Source organism: Carassius auratus, unplaced genomic scaffold (genome assembly GCF_003368295.1).
Source record: "Carassius auratus strain Wakin unplaced genomic scaffold, ASM336829v1 scaf_tig00036691, whole genome shotgun sequence".
Taxonomy (NCBI): domain Eukaryota; kingdom Metazoa; phylum Chordata; class Actinopteri; order Cypriniformes; family Cyprinidae; genus Carassius; species Carassius auratus.
This window is the reverse complement of record NW_020526331.1, coordinates 13961-34886: the sequence shown is the minus strand read 5'-3', so window position 1 is coordinate 34886 and position 20926 is coordinate 13961. Positions and strand designations below refer to the sequence as shown.

The 20926-nt window shown below is 36.4% G+C and overlaps 1 protein-coding gene across 1 annotated transcript in view; it reads right to left on the bottom strand.

The window, feature by feature from the left end:
• Positions 1 to 20030, bottom strand: part of LOC113082681 (cytosolic carboxypeptidase 4-like) — a 57483-nt gene extending 37453 nt beyond the window's left edge. Inside the window, exons 1-6 of the mRNA XM_026254224.1 lie at positions 19838 to 20030; positions 15719 to 15782; positions 13891 to 14037; positions 11224 to 11355; positions 9573 to 9666; positions 2817 to 2854 (exon numbers count right to left, since the gene is read on the bottom strand). Of these exons, the coding sequence (XP_026110009.1) occupies positions 2817 to 2854; positions 9573 to 9666; positions 11224 to 11355; positions 13891 to 14037; positions 15719 to 15782; positions 19838 to 19888 (526 nt within the window). The 5' untranslated portion in view covers positions 19889 to 20030. The remainder of the gene's footprint in view (positions 1 to 2816; positions 2855 to 9572; positions 9667 to 11223; positions 11356 to 13890; positions 14038 to 15718; positions 15783 to 19837) is intronic.
• Between the last annotated feature and the right edge of the window lie 896 nt (positions 20031 to 20926).

The following is a 20926-nucleotide window of genomic DNA, read 5'->3' as shown; positions in this document are numbered from 1 at the left end:
TTAATTTCTGTTCTTTAAGCCAGTGACATGTCTGGTGCCTGAGGTAAGCCTGGCTGTGTCTCAGAGCAGCCCTTATTGTGCATGTTGTCAATCAGTATATCGTGAACAATTATAAGTGACTGCTGAAGTAAAAAAAAACAAAACAAGAAGATCGAATCTAACATGTTACTATATTTTCCCTCCTCCTACTGTGACAGTTAGGTTTCCATCTTAAATGTACAACTTTTCCTGTCAATTCTAATTGAGAACATGGAATGAGAAGCAATAAAACACCAGCGATGCAATTCTTTGTTAATGCTAAGAATCTGTATCTTAGCAACCAAATTAACTTCTGATATTTATTTCAAAATTGTCACATTACTATATACATAAGCTATGCACTAGTAATTCAATAAGCGACCTCATGTAGTCACAGCTTCAGATGGACCAAAAATAAAAAGTTTTACATCATTGCTGTTCTTACAGTATTCTGAGTTTTATACAAGCGCTTAATTTAGAACTTTTTTTTTTTTTACACTTTTGACAAAGTTTCGAGTTTCAAGACTTTGTGTGTTTGTTGTCTGCTAGAGATTGGCATTAGCATGTCTAACTAACTAATACTCAGTTTATACTACCATAATGAGATCTTATATAAAAAAAAAAAAAAAAAAAAAAATGCAAATATGCCTTATAATCAAACAAACAAAATAAAAAATGTGTTTACGATAAAAATGTAAAATAATATCTAATGACAAAAATGTTACAATATCAATAGAAATAACAATAAAACATGTAAAATAAAATAAAATAAAAAGTCTGTATTTTTATACAATATACTGTAATAATGTAAATATAAAAAATATGATAATATAAAAAAATTAAATCGAGTAAATAAAATGAATAACAACATTAATATAAAATAATAATATACAAATATTTGTAATTACAAATAGCAAACATAAGTAAACAAATTAAATTCAAATAAACTATACTCACCCATCCCCTCTGAATGTATTGCTTGTGCTTAATATATAAACACAGTGACTTATCTATCAGCAGAAACCCTTAACCAAACTGCTTATTCAAATGAACTAAATGTTTGCTGCACTGCACTAAACTTTGAGTCTTTTGGGACCGACTACTTCATGTTGATCTGCTTTGTGCTTTCAGAAATTCACTAATAGCATTTTAAACAGAAAACAGCTCTTCACAATGCTACTGGTGAAGTGGATATTGCAGTTCATGCTTACAAATAAAGAGAGGTATTTTTGTACCCATGACTTATGCAAACGTTTTTACAAGTCCACATCTGAGACTTCACAAACATCTAAAATGGTTGCACGGGAAACATTTATCATTAAATGGCCATTTGGTATTATTCCAAATGGAGCTTGATGAATTGTAATGCCATTTTAATTGTAGCTCAATTTGGTTATCATTTTAGCTATCTATCTATCTATCTATCTATCTATCTATCTATCTATCTGAGCAGGAGATTCACTGTGTGACTGCCACTGATCTCTTTCAAGGATTGAAATGACATTATTAAATCAATGTTTGAAAGCCCGCCTGCGGAACTATCAAAATAATTTCCACTCTCCTTGTTTTAAGAGAAATCCTCCAATCTCAGTATTCATCTGGTTCCTCCATAAATCTCTCCAGCCGAAGATGCTCAGAAAAGGGGCAGGGGGCTCCATGCGAGGGAGTTTGCAGGACTCTCGGTCCAAAGTCTCCTTGCTTCTAATGAAGGGCTTGGAGAGCAGCCAATGGAGCTGTGCACTCAGTGCATCTAATGGAGGCCATCGGCGGGAGAGTTTGATATGAAGGTCAACGGTATTTACTTCCACGTGCACGCAAAACAATTGCTGATGGAATTACAAAAGGAAATAAGGGGAAAAGAACAAAACTTTCACAGTGTTCTGGAAAGCCTATTTCCGAAGCTTTGGGAATAATATTTTAAAATGGAGAGCCGAAAATGTGTTGTGTATCTACTTCTTTGGCTTGAATCCCTCCTGAACTCCCAGTATGGGAGTCATGAACTTAAACAAACACTGCAGTTCTCTGACTTGCACAAATACAGCAATCTGAAATATTAATGTCTGCGATGGTTTCTATCGAACTTGGACTTTTTGAAGGATTTCTGGTGCTGCTAATATAGCCAAAAGATTTCTAGGAGTTTTACAGTGGAATATGAAGTCACCGGATATAGAAATGTCTTGTCATCGTGAACTCCGGAGATTTGGCGTCTTGTAATCACTGTTAGAAATGCCGCAGCGCAGATCTGATGTGTAGAAAACATGACAGTACTTCTGTGAAGCTCGCTGGAGGAAATACGGCCACGTTAGATGATGATCAAGCGCTCGCGACGTCCTCCGGAGAAATAAAAAGCGTGCAGACAAAAGGCACAGACTAGTTAGCTTCGCCGGACGGAGGAGAATTAATTGCGGCATCACCGGCCAGACGTGTTTCTTTTAGAGGAGGCTCCTAAAAGGCCCACAGAGCATTACGTGATTACAGGCTCGCTGACTGCAGAGCTTCAACAGGTGCAGCGGCTGTGTTCTCAATGAGAGAGAGCAGGATGGGACTTACAGAGTCACAGCGCCCCCTGCAGGATGATGAATGACCTGCAGGGAGCGTCATTAAAACACAAGAGCATTGGGATGGATAAATGGATCTGCTAATCCTCTATTTTATATTTACAATATTATTTACTATATACATAGTAAATAATACTATATATAGTAAATAAGAGAGAGAGCTATCTGGAGCAAAGCATGCTGGGAGAAACATGATTGTGTTACCCTATGTTCACAAAAGTTAAAGCAAAAGACACTTACTTGAGCATAACATTGCAGCAAAAGCGTCAACAGCCGCCCTGTGAAAAAACAGAAACACATCTGACATAAAAAAAAAAATTATATGTAGCATTACATTTCTGCATTTGTGTCATGTGCACAGTGCTACCATATTATATATATATATATATATATATATATATATATATATATATATATATATATATATATATTCCTGCCATTGTGATCATGAGCAGTGAAAGTGTTGCTGATTCGGCAGTCTCCATATTCCTCAATCCAATATGTGCAGGCTGAACGTAGAATAATTATGAATGACTTTGCAACAATCTGCCAATAAATATCACCAAATCCAATGCCTTGAAATATGGGCAGAGAGCAAGCTACATTTCTGAGCTTCTGAGATGGAAAAGCCAGGGCTAAAGATTAAGAGAAAGCTTAGCAAAGAAAGAAAGAAAGAAAGGCCTTCTGCTTTCTGCATTTAAACGTTGGTGCATGTGACGTTGTGCAAGACCAAATCAAGTGGTCAATTTAAAACCGAGCCAAAGAATGACTTCACTCCAATTAACCCAGCAAAACAAAGCCCTAACCCAAAAACCAAAGCTATTATTGGTTATTTTCATGTTCTCCTTGTGTGAATCCCATTTAGCATCATTAATCACTGCTATTCTGAAAACCCACTGAAAAAACCCCCACAAAGCTTGGTCCTTCGCATGTGCAGCACAACAGTCTCCTTTGTGGAATCTGCACAAACAATATTATCAAGCCAATTTCGAGTCATCACGTCACAATAGGAGTCATCACAGAGACTTTGTGATAGGGGTCCCACTGCAGCGATGGACTGAGCTATCATCGCCGCTGGGATCAAGACGAGACACCGAGCAGATCGATGTCAACACCACGGGTGTGGAAAGCACATGCATTGTGAGCAACAGCACTGGGCCTGTTATCTACATGGGGGTATTTGGCTTTAAATGCTGCCCTTGTCATTCAACTATCAGACTGCTATGTTTGCTGTGTATGTAGTCTCAGACTCAAACAGTCGGTTCCCGGACCATCTGGTGAATGTTCCACATAAAATTAACTGAATTGTGGTACTGTAGCAAACAGTATGTACTGCATTGAGTATAAGGAAACAGTCACTTGACTGTAATTTCAGAATAAAAAGAAAGAATGTGGCCCTGATAACCCTGAAAGTTTAGAATTTTAGATTAATTTATAGATGGACAGACAGACTGAATGAGTAAGGAGATCATATCAAGGAGATTGTTAAAATTATGCATGTGACGTTATTGTTGTTGTTGTTGTTGCAAACAGAAAAGTATTATCATAGCTTCGTAAAATTACGGTTGAACCCCTTATGTCGCATGGATTATTTTAACAATCTCCTTGCTACGTTTCTGGATGTTGATTGTGTTAAATACATTGCTGTCTATGGGAGGGTCAGAGAGCTCTCAGAATGCATCAAAAATGCATTGATGAACGGAGGTTGTACGGGTTTAGAACAACATGAGGGTGAGTAATTAATGACAGAATTTTCATTTCTGGGTCAAATATCCCTTTAAGGAATGACAACAACATACAGTACAGATAATAAAACAAAAGAATGATAAAACAAACAATATACTGAACGAAAAAAAATTATATGTAGTGCAAACATAAAGTATGTGACCCTGGACCACAAAACCAGTCAGAAGTAGCACGGTTATGTTTATAGCAATAGCCAACAATACATTGTATGGGTCAAAATTATCGAGTTTTCTTTTATGCCAAATATCATTCGAATATTAAGTAAAGATCATGTTCCATGGATATATTTTGTAAATTTCCTACCGTACATATCATATATCATTGCACCCCTAAATGTTGTCCTATAATAACAACCTTAAATCAGTGGAAAGTTTATTCAGATTTCCGATGATGCATAAATCTCAATTTCAAACAAATTGACCCTTATGACTGGTTTTGTGGTCCAGAGTCGCATAGATAGACAGATGTCATGAATGTTTGATTGACAGACAAACAGAGACCTTGGATAGAAATGAATGAACAACAGATGTAACAACGGACAGAACCAATGAAAACAACAGACTGACAGACAGAATGAACAAAAAAGAATGATAGAACGACCGGACAGACAACAGACAGCACAAACAGCATATAAACTGACCGATAGAATGAATGGTTCTATCAGAATGATTAATCGATAATAGAATGATGGAATGAATGATAGAACAAATGATGAACAGAACCAAAAACTTCAGAATAGTAGGACAGACAGAAGACAGACAGAACAAACAAACATCAAAGCACACAAAAGAATGAGCGACAGAAAGATTGATAAAACAACATAAATATAGAATCAATGATAGAAAGATAAAAAATGAACCAAAAATAATGATATAACAATAGGACAGACAGACAGACAGGTAGACAGACAGACAAACACACACAGAGACAGACAGACAGACAGACAGACAGACACACACACATACACACAGACAGACACACACACATACACACAGACATACATACAGACAGACACACAGACAGACAGACACACACACACACACAAACAGACAGACAGACAGACAGACACACACACACACACACACACACACACAGACAGACAGACAGACACACAGACAGACACACACACACACATACACACAGACAGACACACACACAGACATACAGACGGACACACACACACACAGACAGACAGACAGACACACACACAGACAGACAGACACAAACACAGAGAGAGAGAGAGAGAGACAGACAGACCGACAGACAGGCACACAGACAGACAGACAGATAGATACTGAAGACTTTAAAGCAAAGCTTTATCTCTCTGTTTCTCTGGTCACACCATGGCATGGTAAATCTTGAAAAGCTCTTTGACTTACAGCAGTATGTAGTCGGACCCCTACAGTGCACAACATTGTTAAGTCTCCATCACAGAGACAATATGTCACTCCCTGTTCACTAACCGCAAGAGAGCACAAACAGCCCAGCGGTGGAGCAGACAGCAGCTCGCTGACGCAAAACCACCATTCTGTCCTCAAGATAGTCAATCCGCTTTACCCGCAGCCTCTCTGTTTGTGGACACTGGGAGCTCCATAAAGAAATCATATCATCTCTCCTCTGCCGCTGTCGGAGTCTTTGAGTCACGCTGCTGACATTAATGCAAACAGTAGCGTATTGCAATTTCGGAGGCAGGCAAATGCCATTGTTTCCCCAAGCTAACGGCTTGTCGCTTCTTTGAAATGACACGCGGTATCAGTCGGTAGGACTACGAGCATCAGTGCGCAGATGTTCCACGGGGATTTGAGCTATGAGGCCGAGCTGTCAGCAGAAAGCCAGCAGACAAATTTGACAATATGGAAGATCTGTTGATCTGTTCTGCCTGTGCGCCGAGAATTGTTTTCATATTCATCAGAGATTGAACAGTGAGAAATTCTCAACGTGGAGTTAAAATCTTTGCAGCACACTACTGTAAAGGCCACTGAGGCAGAGTTTAACCCAAGTTTGTATCACATAGTTATATACTTTCAAGTGCATGGGCAAAACAGTTCTGAGAAAAGGGATACTGGATCTGAAAGTGCAACTTTCCCAGGCCGATCAATTCATTGTAGGGTTTAAAAGATGAATTACACAAAAAACAAAACAAAAAGAAAACCATGTCCCAGTCATCTCTGGCCATGTTGAAAATGATATTCTCGTTTAAACTGATAAGTGAGAAGGAAATACTGCATGTTACAGAGAGCCTAAAGTGACTTTTTCAGAAAATAAATAAATTAAATTGCATGTACATGTACACACAATCATTGTATAACTTTTATTTAATGAACATATTTAATTAATAGCATAAGTTAAAGAAATATTAATATTAATAGGAATAACAATACAAATAAAATGTTAATAATGAAAACAATGTATTTAGCATTAATGTATTTATTACTATTATTACTGTAATTGTTATTAATACTTCATTTATTTATTATAATAAAAGCACTCATATTTTATACCACTTGTCATAATTATCCCCTCAAGTTGTTTTAAACACAAAAGAAGCATGTTGGGTAACCAAACAGTTGATGGTAGCCATTGACTTTTACATTATGGAAAGAAAATTCTATGGAAGTCAATGGCTACCGTCAATGGTTTGGTTAACCAACATTCTTAAATAAATGCTGTATCTTCTTTTGTGTTTAACAGAAGAAAGAACCCCATACAGGTTTGGAACAACTGGAGGGTGAGTAAATTATTTTTTACATTTTTATTTTTGGTGACCTATCACTTTAATATTATTATTAACTCTTTCTCTGCCATTGACAAAGTTTTCCATTTTCACTGGCATATGGGTATGAGGTGATATTACGCATCTTCTGAAAAAATATTAAATGTCTGGATCAAAACACGATGAAGAAGGAGAAATAACTGATTGTGTATGTAAGCAGATGGATATGTAAAATAATAACATTGCCACGCACTAAACAGCGCAAAATCCAAAATGGCCTAATGTAACAGAATGAATGATGATCCAGAAAGTGATTCAGGAGTGTGTATGCTTTAGATTTGTTGATGAAAGTGATCCAATTCATCCACGTTCAGCTTTTAGCTCAAAATGATGCTTTTTTCCATGAAACTTACCCTGATTCAAGTATGGATAAAAAAAAATATATATATTGCATGAAGCTAGAATAAAGCATTTTAAAAGTGACACTTGTGAAATACTTTCTGATATCGAAACGGTTGCAAATATGATCATGTGGCAGATAAAGCACCGCACACATGCCGTTTGCATCAGACAAGCCTCGTCAGGTAACTGTGGAGAGCCAAGAGAGGGCGCTGTTCTTACTCCTGCCAACTGTCGAAAAACTGGACCGATTCCATATCGGGTTCCTGATAGCTCCCTGCACACACAGCGGATTACAGCAGAATTCCATCTAATTACAATTCTCGCTCTCCTGTACACTTCCCGTCCTGTGGGAATCCTGACATGGACACTAGAGAAGAAAATCTGCATGTGCACCAAGCCATCAAACACACGTATCAGATATGGGTGTAATCCAGTTCTAGTCTTACATTCAATATTGCAGTTTAATTTGACTTTATCTGCCTCACAGAGCTGTGCTCCTGGAGTTAAGCAGCCAGAGAGGGTCCTTAGGTTATCGCACGAGTTCGCAGAGGCATTGACTAGCTCTAGTCTTTAGTTCTGATTTAAGAGCAGGAGAAGCTCTGGCCACTAATTGGTCAGGCCGCCAAATAGACACTGATGCTTCACTTAACCTGTTGGCAGTGAGCACCAAATTAACACGAGAATGAGGCGAGAAAGCCTGGTGCTTCAGAGACTAGCACAGACAGGCATACCAAACACTATATTTCTCCAACTATATTCCCCCTAAAAGCCGTGAAGACTAGGAACCCTATGAATGGGAAAGCAGCTTGGATCAGGGTTTGCTGCTCTGTGCAGCATCAGGACACACTCCACAAGTGCAGCACACTTCATGTGGGAATTCATTTCCCGTCACTGCAGGTCAAGCACCCAAGTTAGGCTAGTAACTGCCAATCAGCATCCGGCTAACACATATCTATGCAGCGCACAGTTGCCAAACCCCAGTAAACAAGCATCTTCTGAGCATTTCAATGAGCAGGCTTGCTATACATGAGTTGCACTCTGCATGCAAATTTCCCAGGACTGGATTTGATCTATGAGTTACAATATAAGACACTAATTACACAAGTCAAGTGCACCGACAGCTGCATCTTACGACTGTGTTAGCATTTCTGCTTTGATAATATGTCACACCACATGTGGCGCACATACAAACACATCACCCCCAGTCACCTGCTAATTTCTAAAGAACCCAACCCCTTTCCTTTAAAGGGAAAACACATGATCAGCAAGTTTGTGGATATATCAATCGATCAATCAATCAAAGTTAAAATATTTATATGTATCATTAAAAAAACATTAGTAGTAGTAGTAGGGCTAAACTATAGTAATAATAGGCAGAAGTATAATAATATTAATTTTATTAAACTATATTAGTTCTTTACATAAGTTCAAATTTGGGTTTAGCATAAAAAAATATATATTTCATTGCATTTTATTATATTAGTAGTAGTAGTATTAGTAGTATTACTACTTTTATTAATAATAATATTAATGTTAATATTTAATAATAATTATACTACTTATAATAATATATATATATATATATATATATATATATATATATATATATATATATATATATATATATATATATATATATATATTCTTTTTTTTTTTTCTTTTTTTTTATAAATAGACATTTCTCCATTATTTTGATCATATGAAGTGGCCATATATGCATTAATGCATTTAAAAAATACATTATAGATGTTGTTATTATTATTATTATTATTATTATTATTATTATTATTATTATTATTATTATTATTATTATTATTATTATTATTATTATCATCATCGTTAATAATAAGAATGTTTTAAATGTAAAAAATCAAAAAAAATTAAATGCAAAAAAATAGTGGTATGATCAAGGTTTAAGTCTATTTAAATATATTATATTTAATACTTTACAATAACAAATTGTAATGAGCCTGATATCAAAATAAGAGCTGTCTATGTTGGGCCCACTTTATTTAGACTAATGTAAGCAAGCATGTGAGTAATGTAATGACAGCGCTTTCAGCACACAGAACTGTTCTCACAGTCAGGCAAGATCAGCATACGCCATTGACGCACCCTCACCACGTGATACTCACTTGATGGTGCGTAGGTGCTTGGAGCTGTGTGGAGACATAAGTTTGAAGACCACATCCAGCCCTCGGTTCTTCCCCAGCAGGTCAGCTGTGGTCACTACAACACCAGATGTGTGATTAACACAACAATAAAACGTCTTTGCAACATTGCTGAACCCAACACTACTGAAGATTGCATTTCACAGCGCAGTATACTGGATCCCCCGTCAATCTTGAGCAGGGGCGATCGTTCTCCACAACTTTAGACTCAAGGGGGAATTTTAAGAGACCAAACTGCCCAGATGATATTTCTCCTATTAATACATTGTGCTTGCTACAAGGCTAGCTAGCATCATAAACACTGACGGTCGCTGCGGTGGAATCTCTTCGGTGTCCCAGGGTACGCAGACTATACGTCTAGTGTTTCCAAAAATATATATTTTTCAATTTTTATGATAAAGCATAACAGACTTTTGGATGCCTTTTTTTTGGAACGGTGCATTTCTCACAGTTACAACCCGAGAGCTGAACTTCATGCGCCAGTATCGTTCACAGGATAGCTGGCACATGACTGATAAACAGACCTCACACTGCATACAGCAAAAACACAACTGCATTTGAAATAAAAACCAGAAAAGGCATATTTGCATTTTAAGTTACCTGTTATCGTATTTTCCACTGGTGGAATCGCATACAAAGAGTAAATCAAAGATGGAGGCTAACCTCCCTCTGCCCCATGCAGAGCAAAATCACAATATATTCTTCAAGTTAGATTTGAATACGGCAGATGCATAAATAAGGTAACAGTGGCATTCTAGAACAATAAGTGCTAACGCTTGGTTTGCAATTTCACCAGAACACTTTATAGCTGGAAAAGTGTAATGAAAGATGGGAAAATAACTACATATTCAAAGAAGAGAACAGACACGCATCAAAAGAAGCTATTTTATGGGAATTATATTAAACCACAGAGGTACACAAGTAGAAAGTAGAGTCGTAAAAATATGAGAAATGGAACGAGACACTTTTTAGTATCGAACTGGATTATGAAACTAGCTAGGTATTCGTTTCAGATGTTACTATGTTTTCAATTCAGTTACACTATCGTTCAATAGTTAAGAAATTAATACTTCAGCAAGGATGCATCTAATTAATTAAATGTGAGAAATATAATAAACAAAACCTTTTCAAAATAAATGATCTTCTTTCTATTCAAAGAATTCTGATAAAAATATTATATTATATATATATATATTATCATGTTTCAAAAAAAAATATTTGCAGCAAAACTGTTGTTCAGAACTGTTGTGACACTCAAGAGCAATAATGCTGAAAATTCTATTTTGCATCAGAGTTATAAATTACATTTTACAAGACAGCAAAAGTCCTTTCAAATTGTAATAATATTTCACAATATCACTTTTTATTCAAATAAATGCAGCCTAGGGAAGTATAGGAAAGCACAAAGAAAAGAAAAGACAAGAAAAGAAAATGTATTTGTATTTTTTTATTTAGCTTTTTAAGATTTATACTGTCACCCCAAGTGAGAATCATTCATGCAAAATTGAAAACTCACTGTTTTTGAGTCAGAAAAATTATTTAGTTTATTTAACTGTATCTCATTTACTTTAAATCAAGAGTAGTGTGTAGCTTAGGAAGGCGAAAATGAACTCACCAGAGGAGCAGAAGACTCTGAGAACCCAAAGACAGGCCGCGGCTCTCCGGGCGTTCTCTGTATTCTGCTGCAGCAAACCCAGAACCACCAGAACTGCATCTGCCTTCTCTGCTTTCAGACCAATCTGACGATCTGAGGGAAATAAGAAAATTATGTTCCTCTTTGACATTCATTGGTCTTGCTTTGACAGTGTTTTGCTCACTACATGGATCTGGGAAGGCAAAAATGTTGAGCTGTTGGCAGCTGCGATGAATCTGATTGCTTTGGTTTGGAGATCAAAACCACATTCGCTGGGATGTGTGATGGGGAAATTTGGGATATCAAAGGGACATCACCACTTTCAAAATCACATTTTAAAAATATCTGATTCATTTTAACTGTGATCCCAAGTGATACACGAGATCAAGTTTCAAGTTAACACAAAATCATAACAAAATCATATTTACTTTTTAATGCACGTTATTTGATTTACCGTGCAAAATGTATAAATAAACAACTGTAGTAAATAAGCAAATAGATAAATAAATACATTTTAATTAATTACTAATATTAACATTCTAATCTAGACGATTCAGAAAAGCAATATTTTTTTTACATTGACAGTACATAGACAGTTTTATGTATATTTTATGAGAGATAAGGCCAATATAATAATTCTACAGTAATTTGTCTAAAGACATTAAAAATGAAACACTTAAGACTAAAATCCATCGTTTTAAATGCTACGATTGAATTAAGGCATCACATTTTAACAAGATTTAATTTTGAAAATGATTATCAAACATTTTAGTGTTATTAAATTATTAGTGTTTTTGAAGTTTTACTATAAGGAAGGATCAGATTATGACCCAATATAATCTAAATGTACATGCATGCACAATTAAATATCTATTTTATAACTGATTAACCGATACATATGACAAATATATATATATATATATATATATATATATATATATATATATATATATATATATATATATATATATATATATATATATATATATATATATATATATATATATATATATACAGTTTCCAATAAACCCAAGCTAACAGATTATCAATTTGATTATCAGTCATATCACGTGTCACATTAGAAAAGTAAAATGGGTTGCAAAAGCAACTTTACGTTGACTTAAAACAATGATTTGCTTAAAATTGTGAAGCTAGGAAGAGAATTAATTGGCAACCAGTACATAATTCCATTTTCTCCTCCTGTGTTCTACAAAAGAAACTGTCACAGAGATTTTGAACAGCATAACAGTGAGTAAATGATGACAATAGTTCATGTTTTGGTGAACCATCCTTGTAAGATGAAAAAAGCAGAGTAATGAAAGCATTCTAGGAAGTTACAGTATTTCCATACAGTACATCAACTATTTATGAATCTGGAGCTAGTGCAGATCATTGCACCATTTGAAACAGACGGTGGTCTCTGCTTTGTAAATGCAAGTGGATTATTGAAAAGTTGGTGAGGGGTGGAAAATGTTGTCCGTAAAAACCCAACGCCCAGAGAGGAATGCGACAGAAACCATTCAAACTTAACATCCTGCAGGCCCACCATGACTACAGGCGCTTACAAAAACACAAAAAATCCTGTTTGCGAACCAGTTTACGCTCTCAACAGATGGAGTTTGTTTTCAGCCATGTTTTGTCTCAATGGCAAAGAGTTGTGAGGATGAAGGAAAACAAACCCTGCTGATTTGACTGGTTCACCCTGTTGCCGGGGTTCATTGGGACAGACATCAAAGTGCAAGAGTGGAATGCTGACAGACACTAGATCCAGTGAGGGATCAAACCCCCTCGCTCCTTAAATTACACAACATCTAAACACTGACTGTGTCTGTGCTCAGACGGCGACCTCTGACCCCTCAGGATTGAGGGCTTTTACCTGACCCGAGAGCGACCCTACACATGCTGTCTGCACCCGCAGGCGAGATGTGACTTGTGGGCATTCTCCACATTAGAGACGTCTAATTTTGGCGAGGTGCTATTTATAGCACTCCAGCGATTAACTCAGAAAATACTCAGCACTAAAGATGATCATGTATTACAATTTAAAATAAAATAAAAATGATGTTTCCAATATTTATCGCTTTTTTTTTTTAAAGTGCATCTTCACACTGCAAACTGCATTTGAAATACATTGAACACACTCCTCACACTATTTATACTATAAAACGGCACAGAATTGTTTACACGTACCGTATTTTTCGGACTATAAGTCGCACCTAAGTATAAGCCGCATTAGTCCAAAAATACGTCATGACGAGGAAAAAAACATATATAAGTCACATCGGACTATAAGTCGCATTCATTTAGACCCAAGAACCAAGAGAAAACATTACCGTCTACAGCGGCCAGAGGGCGCTCTATGTTTTCAGTGTAGGCTACAGGAGCACTGAGTAGCATAGAACGCCCTCTCACGGCTGGAGACAGTAATGTTTTCTCTGGGTTCATTAATCTTGGTTCATGTCAAATTAATTTTAATAAATAAGTTGCACCTGACTATAAGTCGCAGAACCAGCCAAACTATGAAAAAAAGTGCGACTTATAGTCCGGAAAATACGGTACGTGATTTGTTTTGTCACCAGTAAAATGACACCATCATACTCAACTAAAAATTTTTTTTTTGTCTCTTAGCCCCGCCCCCTCATCACTCACCGCGGTAGCCCACTTTGGCCAGCAGGTGCAGCAGCGGCAGTAGGATGGTGTAGTTGGGAGTGAAGCTGCGGGCTGAGTTCACCAGAGCCGTCAGCAGGGCCTCGCTGCCTCCTTTCGATATCATGTGATGAATCCGTCTGTCTGTGCCTACAGGAAACAGCCACCACCATTTCACAAAATGTCAAATTTAGGCTGATAACTCGTACGCTAATTATGCCACTGGCGTACTATCGCAAGATGATGTCTGGGTTTATTTTCGACTTTCTTTCAGAACTTGAATAAATTTGCCTAATTACTTTATAGTGAATTAATTTCAAATTACAGGATTAGTATGGTACTGTTCCACCCCTACAAGAGTATTATTTGATAGATTTGTTGGTGAGTGATATACAAGAATAAGGCCAAGATATGAAAATAAACAGCATTGAAACAGTGGAAACTAGATCCTGGGAGAAATGTGTATTGACGTCACGTCTCCTTTCACAAGTATTTTCAATGTTATTAAGACTGCTTTAAAAGATTTGGTTTTGAAAGTAATGCCTCTGGATTATTGTAGATTTAAAAAAAAAAAAATGTCTGACTTCTCAAGGTGTCCTGACTTAAATCAAGTACTTTATGTACATTTGTTCATTTAACAGAAGCTTCTATCCAAAGCAAACTACAAATGAAGACAAATTGAAATGTGCAAGAACAAGTAGAGAGTTCATCTTTAACTTCACAAGAGATTTTTCGTGTTGTAATTGACTTATCTTTATAGTTGTGATAGTCTTATCCTTATTATGTAGCAAGAACAATATTTTACAATTCTTTTAACTAAAATGGTTGCGTTATCTTGCTTGGCCTAATTTCATTACTAGCATTTTGTATTGTATAAATACACACAAATATAATATTAACACATTTTGCATATTCAACAGGATGATTGGAACTGTGCCATTTACCTTTAGTTTATTGTTGTTTATTGTTGTTTTGTTTTATTTTTTTGTTCAGGTTATGCATCACACTTAATAACCAAATACAATAGCATCTGGAAAAAAACATTATTAGGGGCAAAATTGTTGGTTTGTGATGGAAATGAAAATTGTAAAAAAAAAAAAAAAAGCATGTTTTCTGCAATAAATTATCATTTTAGACCTAAATCAATCTATAAATCAATAAAATAAATAAAAATGTAACAATAATTTAAAGAACATATAAAATAAATAGTATACAATTAGTTCTTAAATTGTGTACAATAAATTAAATTGGCCTGTGTTTATTTCACTCTATTTAAAAAAAGTATATATATATATATATATATATATATATATATATATATATATATATATATATATATATATATATATATATATATATATATATATATATATATATATATATATATATATATGAATGTATAATAATTATTATATTACACTACATTAGATTTTTGAGGAAAATCTGGGTTCAGAACAAAAAGATATTAGAAATGTAGCAAAAATAAATAGGTGAAGGCATGGTAAACTATTTTCAAATTTTAGACCTAAATCAATCAAATAAATATTTTTTATAACAATTTAAAGAATATATAAAATAAATATTATACAAATAATGACAAATAAATATTTCAATATTTCACAAAAGTTTAAATGTTAGCTTCATACAAATCAATCCCTAGGACATGCAAGGGCCCAAAATTGAAAACACCCATATAAAGCTGGTCTGTGGCTTCATTGGCCAAACAAAGTGGCTTCACTTTTCCTGCTCGATGAAACAAATTCCAGCACACTTGCAATCAGTGCAGAGATGTCACAGAAAACATCTGGCTGTAGAAAAAAGGGCATCTCACCTGCTGACAACAGTTCATCCAGGACGTTCAGGATGTTCAGCATGTTCTCCTTGTCTCCAGCGTTCTGAAAAGAGAACGGAAAGAGCAGCACGCTTAAAAACTCAACCTGGCCTCTGCATTAAGACTTCCTATAGCGTCCACACAAAATGTGGCTCAACAACGACAAAACAATGTAAGCAGCTCCAATAAAGCATTCACAGATGACATCACTATTCACGCCCCATGTGAGATATAAAGTGTTGAGTGCTTCCTGGCTGGCACAGCAAAAATCCTCCGGCATTACGTCCACTTGCAGAATGCATTGGGACATGTACCCCGGCGTGGTTAAAAGCAGCAGCAGTTGACGGGTAGGCGGTTGGGGGCTGTAATCCTCAGAGAAGAAACTCCACAGCTGGGGATTCAAGCTTCAGCTCTCATTATAGGGCAAAAACGACAGAAAGAGAGAGAGAACACAACATTGTCCTGCCTGCATCTCTGCTGGCCGTGTCTTTCTGACAGTAGCCATTGAATCCTATTAAGCATCTCCACAGCCAACTGCACCGCAAAGAGATGTGTCCTGCCAGGGAGCTGTCACTCTCACCCACATTATTCAACTGACAAAAGAGACCAGTGTCTGCAGAGCATGAAAGTACATACAGTACAATGCTTTAAAAGTCAAGTGTGGAGGCATATTGTTTGCCTCTATTATAATAGATGCATTCTGGACACAGGGTTATTTTAGTATTATTTACAACTATCATATAATGCACACATTTTTCATTAGTAGTTAGTTTATTATATCTATCAAATCAATCAATCAATTACTAACAATTATTTTGGCTCTGGAGAGGAGTAGAAAATAATGCAGGATTTATTTCATTTTAGCACAAACGACTGCAAGTTTAGATTTTTTTTGTACTTGTTGTTTTATTCCTTTTTATTGTAAGCTAAAAAAAAAGCCATCTAGACATTTTAGCAAAAAAATCCCAAAACTTGGAAAAACCTGAGGATTAATATGTGAATTTGGTGGGAACTATTGCTTGAACTTTATTTCAGCTGCTTTTATTTATTAATTTTTTTTACATTTATGAGGGCATCATTTTTCTAAAAGCATGCATACAACACACACATTTCTGCCAAATCTCTTAATTAAACCAATGTTTCATTCAAAATCTCTAACTATGAAACAAAATATGAAATGTTACTGATAAGGACATTTTTAGCCCTCCGAATTTCATTTCCAGGGCATTTTTGACACACTCGTTGACATTTTCACTCCATAACCCCATTAATTTCTGCCCCTGAAGGTGACTGGTTTTAATGAAGAAACCACAACTCACTGAGGATGAACTTTCACACTAGTAGAACGGAGCGTGTGCTCGTTCTTGGAAAAGCCATGGCCTGCCATCACCATCTGGGCTAATTCCATGCAACCATGTTAATAACTCAACATTAATGATATAACTAGCCTAGAGAGCCAGCTGGCACATCATTAGAGCATTATTTGCCCAACAATCTTTTAACACAATAATCCAACGGCACTTGAAATTATGAATAATGACATCTTTTTTAGTCCGGCATCGCCTATGCCAAACTACAATCAGAAACTGTTAATGTTTCCCATCTGCCAATCGGAAGAAGGTAGAGCGGTTATATACTCAAGGAACCACTTGAAAGTGAAACATTTCATATCCCCCATTCATTTTTAATACTCTAATGAGGAACATTGACTACCTCTTAGTGCACACCATTAACTTTTAGGAGGGTGGCAGGAGCGAGTCAGGAGAGCTTTGGCTGGGAGCCGGTCCTTTCAGGCCAAACAATTCTGAATAGCGCAGAAAATCTATTAAAAGTTATTCTGACACACCTTCAGAATGATTTAGTACATCAAAGGCAGGACCTGCCTCAGCAAGTCATACAAGAGATATAAAACAGGAAGGGAAAAGCAGAGGAAGAATATGAAGAAAAAAAAAACTAACTCCGACACGGCACCCTGAGCGTCTGTGTCAGTCTCAATTTGAATTAGCAGGAATCCCATTTCAGGCACCAACAGCTCCGTGTCAAGGACAGTGAATTTGGGACTTATTGCTACGTTTGATGCCAGTCATGGCTGGAGGAAGGCGACACGCTGGCTGTGGATAATCGTGAGGGTATTACTAGCTACCCTTGTCAGTTTGCGTTGTCATAAAGGAGTCGATTCTTCAGAGCCGAGGCCACATGGCCAATGCCGAGCAGCTGCAAAGGATCCTTATTTGAACTGACAGGACATACGGAGACACCTTTTTTGCCCAAACAGTTAATATATAATTTTATATTTGACTCCAGGCTACAATACAACACTATACTAGTTAAAATAAAACTAAAAACCTAGTGATCCTTTATAGGATTATATGATTAAGATCAATCGCTTTAACAATAGCATTTAGATATGCACTCAAGTCTATAATGTTATGCGTTCTCTGTCCCTTCAAATGTTGTTTTCCTCTGGTGAGATCAGAAACCTTTTAAAGCTTGCGTTTAATCACACTGAGCTCATTGCTGCACTTGTTTCCTCCCAAACCGCTTTTCCACTTTTTCTTACAAGCCTCTTATCGACATAGGGGGAATAAATCTCATCTTATGGTTTTCACTCTCAATTAAGCGCTTTGACGCATACACTAAATAATTTCAGCCCTTCTGAGTTAGATTTTCATGCGAGAGGTAGAAAGTTATCGGGAATTCGGCACGTCGCCCTCCTGCGAGCATAGAAGGCCTCAGCGGCTCATTGGCAGCGACTGATATATACGAATCACTGATATGAAATCAGTCACCGCAAGCTGTAGAAGTAGATATGAATCACATTTAAATGTTTATGAGGCATTTTAGGTTTATGAGACATTTTGGGAGCGCGACCAATCTGCTCAAAACAGATATGGAAAACGATAAACCAAAAAAGAATGTTTACTGGTCCACACATCTTTCAATATAAACCAATAATAACGATGATGTTGATGCTTGCCATTACTCTCTCTCTCTCTTTCTCAATGGTTTGAATAAGACACAACCATTATTAACTACTGCCAATAGCATACACAACACCCCAATCAAATCTGCAAATACAGGTCACATCACCAAATTTGTTCAGTTAACTTAATCACACAACTCTATAGAATATTTATTCTGACAAATGGGGCATTCTGCAGTGAAGTGTACGGAATATATTTACATTTACAAAAAAAAATAAAAAATTGCAAAAGCAAAACAATGCAAATTGATCGCAAAAATATGACAAAACATGCATTTTGTGTTTGTGCGCGTTCGGCATTCGCGAATCAGTCTGAACGAACAATATACTACGTGAAAGGGAAGACTAATTTAAAAAAGTAAGCAACAGATTATTATTTTGGAGTAAATGTAAAAGGCTTCAAAACACTAACTTGATGATATTCATACTTGGCTTTAATAAAAAGAATATTAATGAAATTTTTAACGGTTAAAATATAAACCAGAATTGATCTCTCTCCCTTTCTCTTTTACTGATAGTTTAAGCATTTAGTGGTCCATTTATTTATACTTATATCTGCTGAGAAGAAGAGTTCTGCTCCAAATACCATGTTTAAATGTTTAAATTGATGTCAGTAGTAATAAGCTGCTATATTTTATATGGAGCGGCGAACCTCAGAGATCTGATCAAATAAAATCTCACTATAATTGAACATTTTATGGTATTATATTATTCATAGAAGTCTGCAAAGGGTATATTTCTAAATGGCAATCGCAACTAAAGCGTTTTGCATGCTGCTCCCTATAACCATTAGGTATTAATATAATCCAATATACGCATTGCAGTCTAGTGTAACAAACTAAAACAAAACTAAGTTATAAAAAAAAAAAAAATCAAGCACTGTACAGTATTCGATTGCATACATTAACAAACTCACTTCAAGGGGGTAAACATGTTAACAATAACCGCGGGCTATTTTTTATGGTACTGAGAGACCATGTCATTTATCTTTCTCACTCATCACACGGAAAGTGTCCTGCATGTGTGTGGTAGTGTTCCCAGCATGCCTGCCTGAATCTGTGGGCCTTTCCTAACCTTCACGTGTCAAAGTAGAGAGAGAATCCAGATGCACTTGTTCACAAACTATGCGCGCTTACCTGCAACGTGCTGATGAGGACCTCGAGTCCACTGGAGCTCGGCGCCGCCATGGTGGGCCTCGATCGTGCTGAAGAATGGAAAGAGGAAGTAGAAATGAAAGAGAGGTTAGAGTGACACAGAGGCAGCACCTTCTCCCTCTGCGTTTTTACAAGACAGACGGGTACAGTTAAAGCCAAGAGGGGTTCAGCTTGTCGCCTGAAACTCTATCTCCGTCAGATAAACCCGCGGGCTGCTCCAGTTGTGCACGGACATTGAGATGAGGCTCCTATTAAAAGGGCCTGATGAGACACAGGGATTAAACCAAGCCGAGCATTTCGCAGGAGAGAGGACACGGCCTGGAGGGATATCAAGAGGCTGAGGAATCTTCTAGTGTGTGTGTGTGTGTGAGAGATAAATAAGTGAGTGAGAGTGTGTGTACATTCGTGAGAGAGCTAATATAGTCAAGTTGTGCTTAAACATCGCCTGGCACTGACTTTATAAAGATGATCTATCCTCTGAAATGAATCTCGACGGAGTAAATGAACGTGATTAGTATGGGAGACACACTCACAGCTGTGTTTTTGTTGCCATCCTGGCTAACAGGGAATGTTGGCAGAACTTTGGCTAATGTTCTGGCAAGGTTCTGTCAAAGTTAAAGGCTCTCCCTCAAACATTACTAGAATGTTAGATGGTCTTTAATAGCGTTCTCAAAAAAAAAAAGAGAATGTTCATTTTCTTTTCTTTTTTCAAAACGTTTTAGTTCTGGATGAAGTTTTAACATTACTACTTGTTTGAACTTTATCTTTTTAAACATTACAGAGAACATTCAAAAGTAATGCCACCATAATGTTTGCAAAAATGTTTGAATGGACAATTCCCTTTACGTAGCGAATATTTAGAAACAATGTTTTCATAACTCAATGAGACTGTTCACAGAACCTTAAGAGTGTGTGTGTGTGTGTATATATATATATATATATATACACACACACACACACACACACACACACACACACACACACACACACACACACACACACACTTTATGGAACATCACCTAAATGTAACTTTTTCTATGTTACTACTTTCTACTTGTTTCAGAACATACA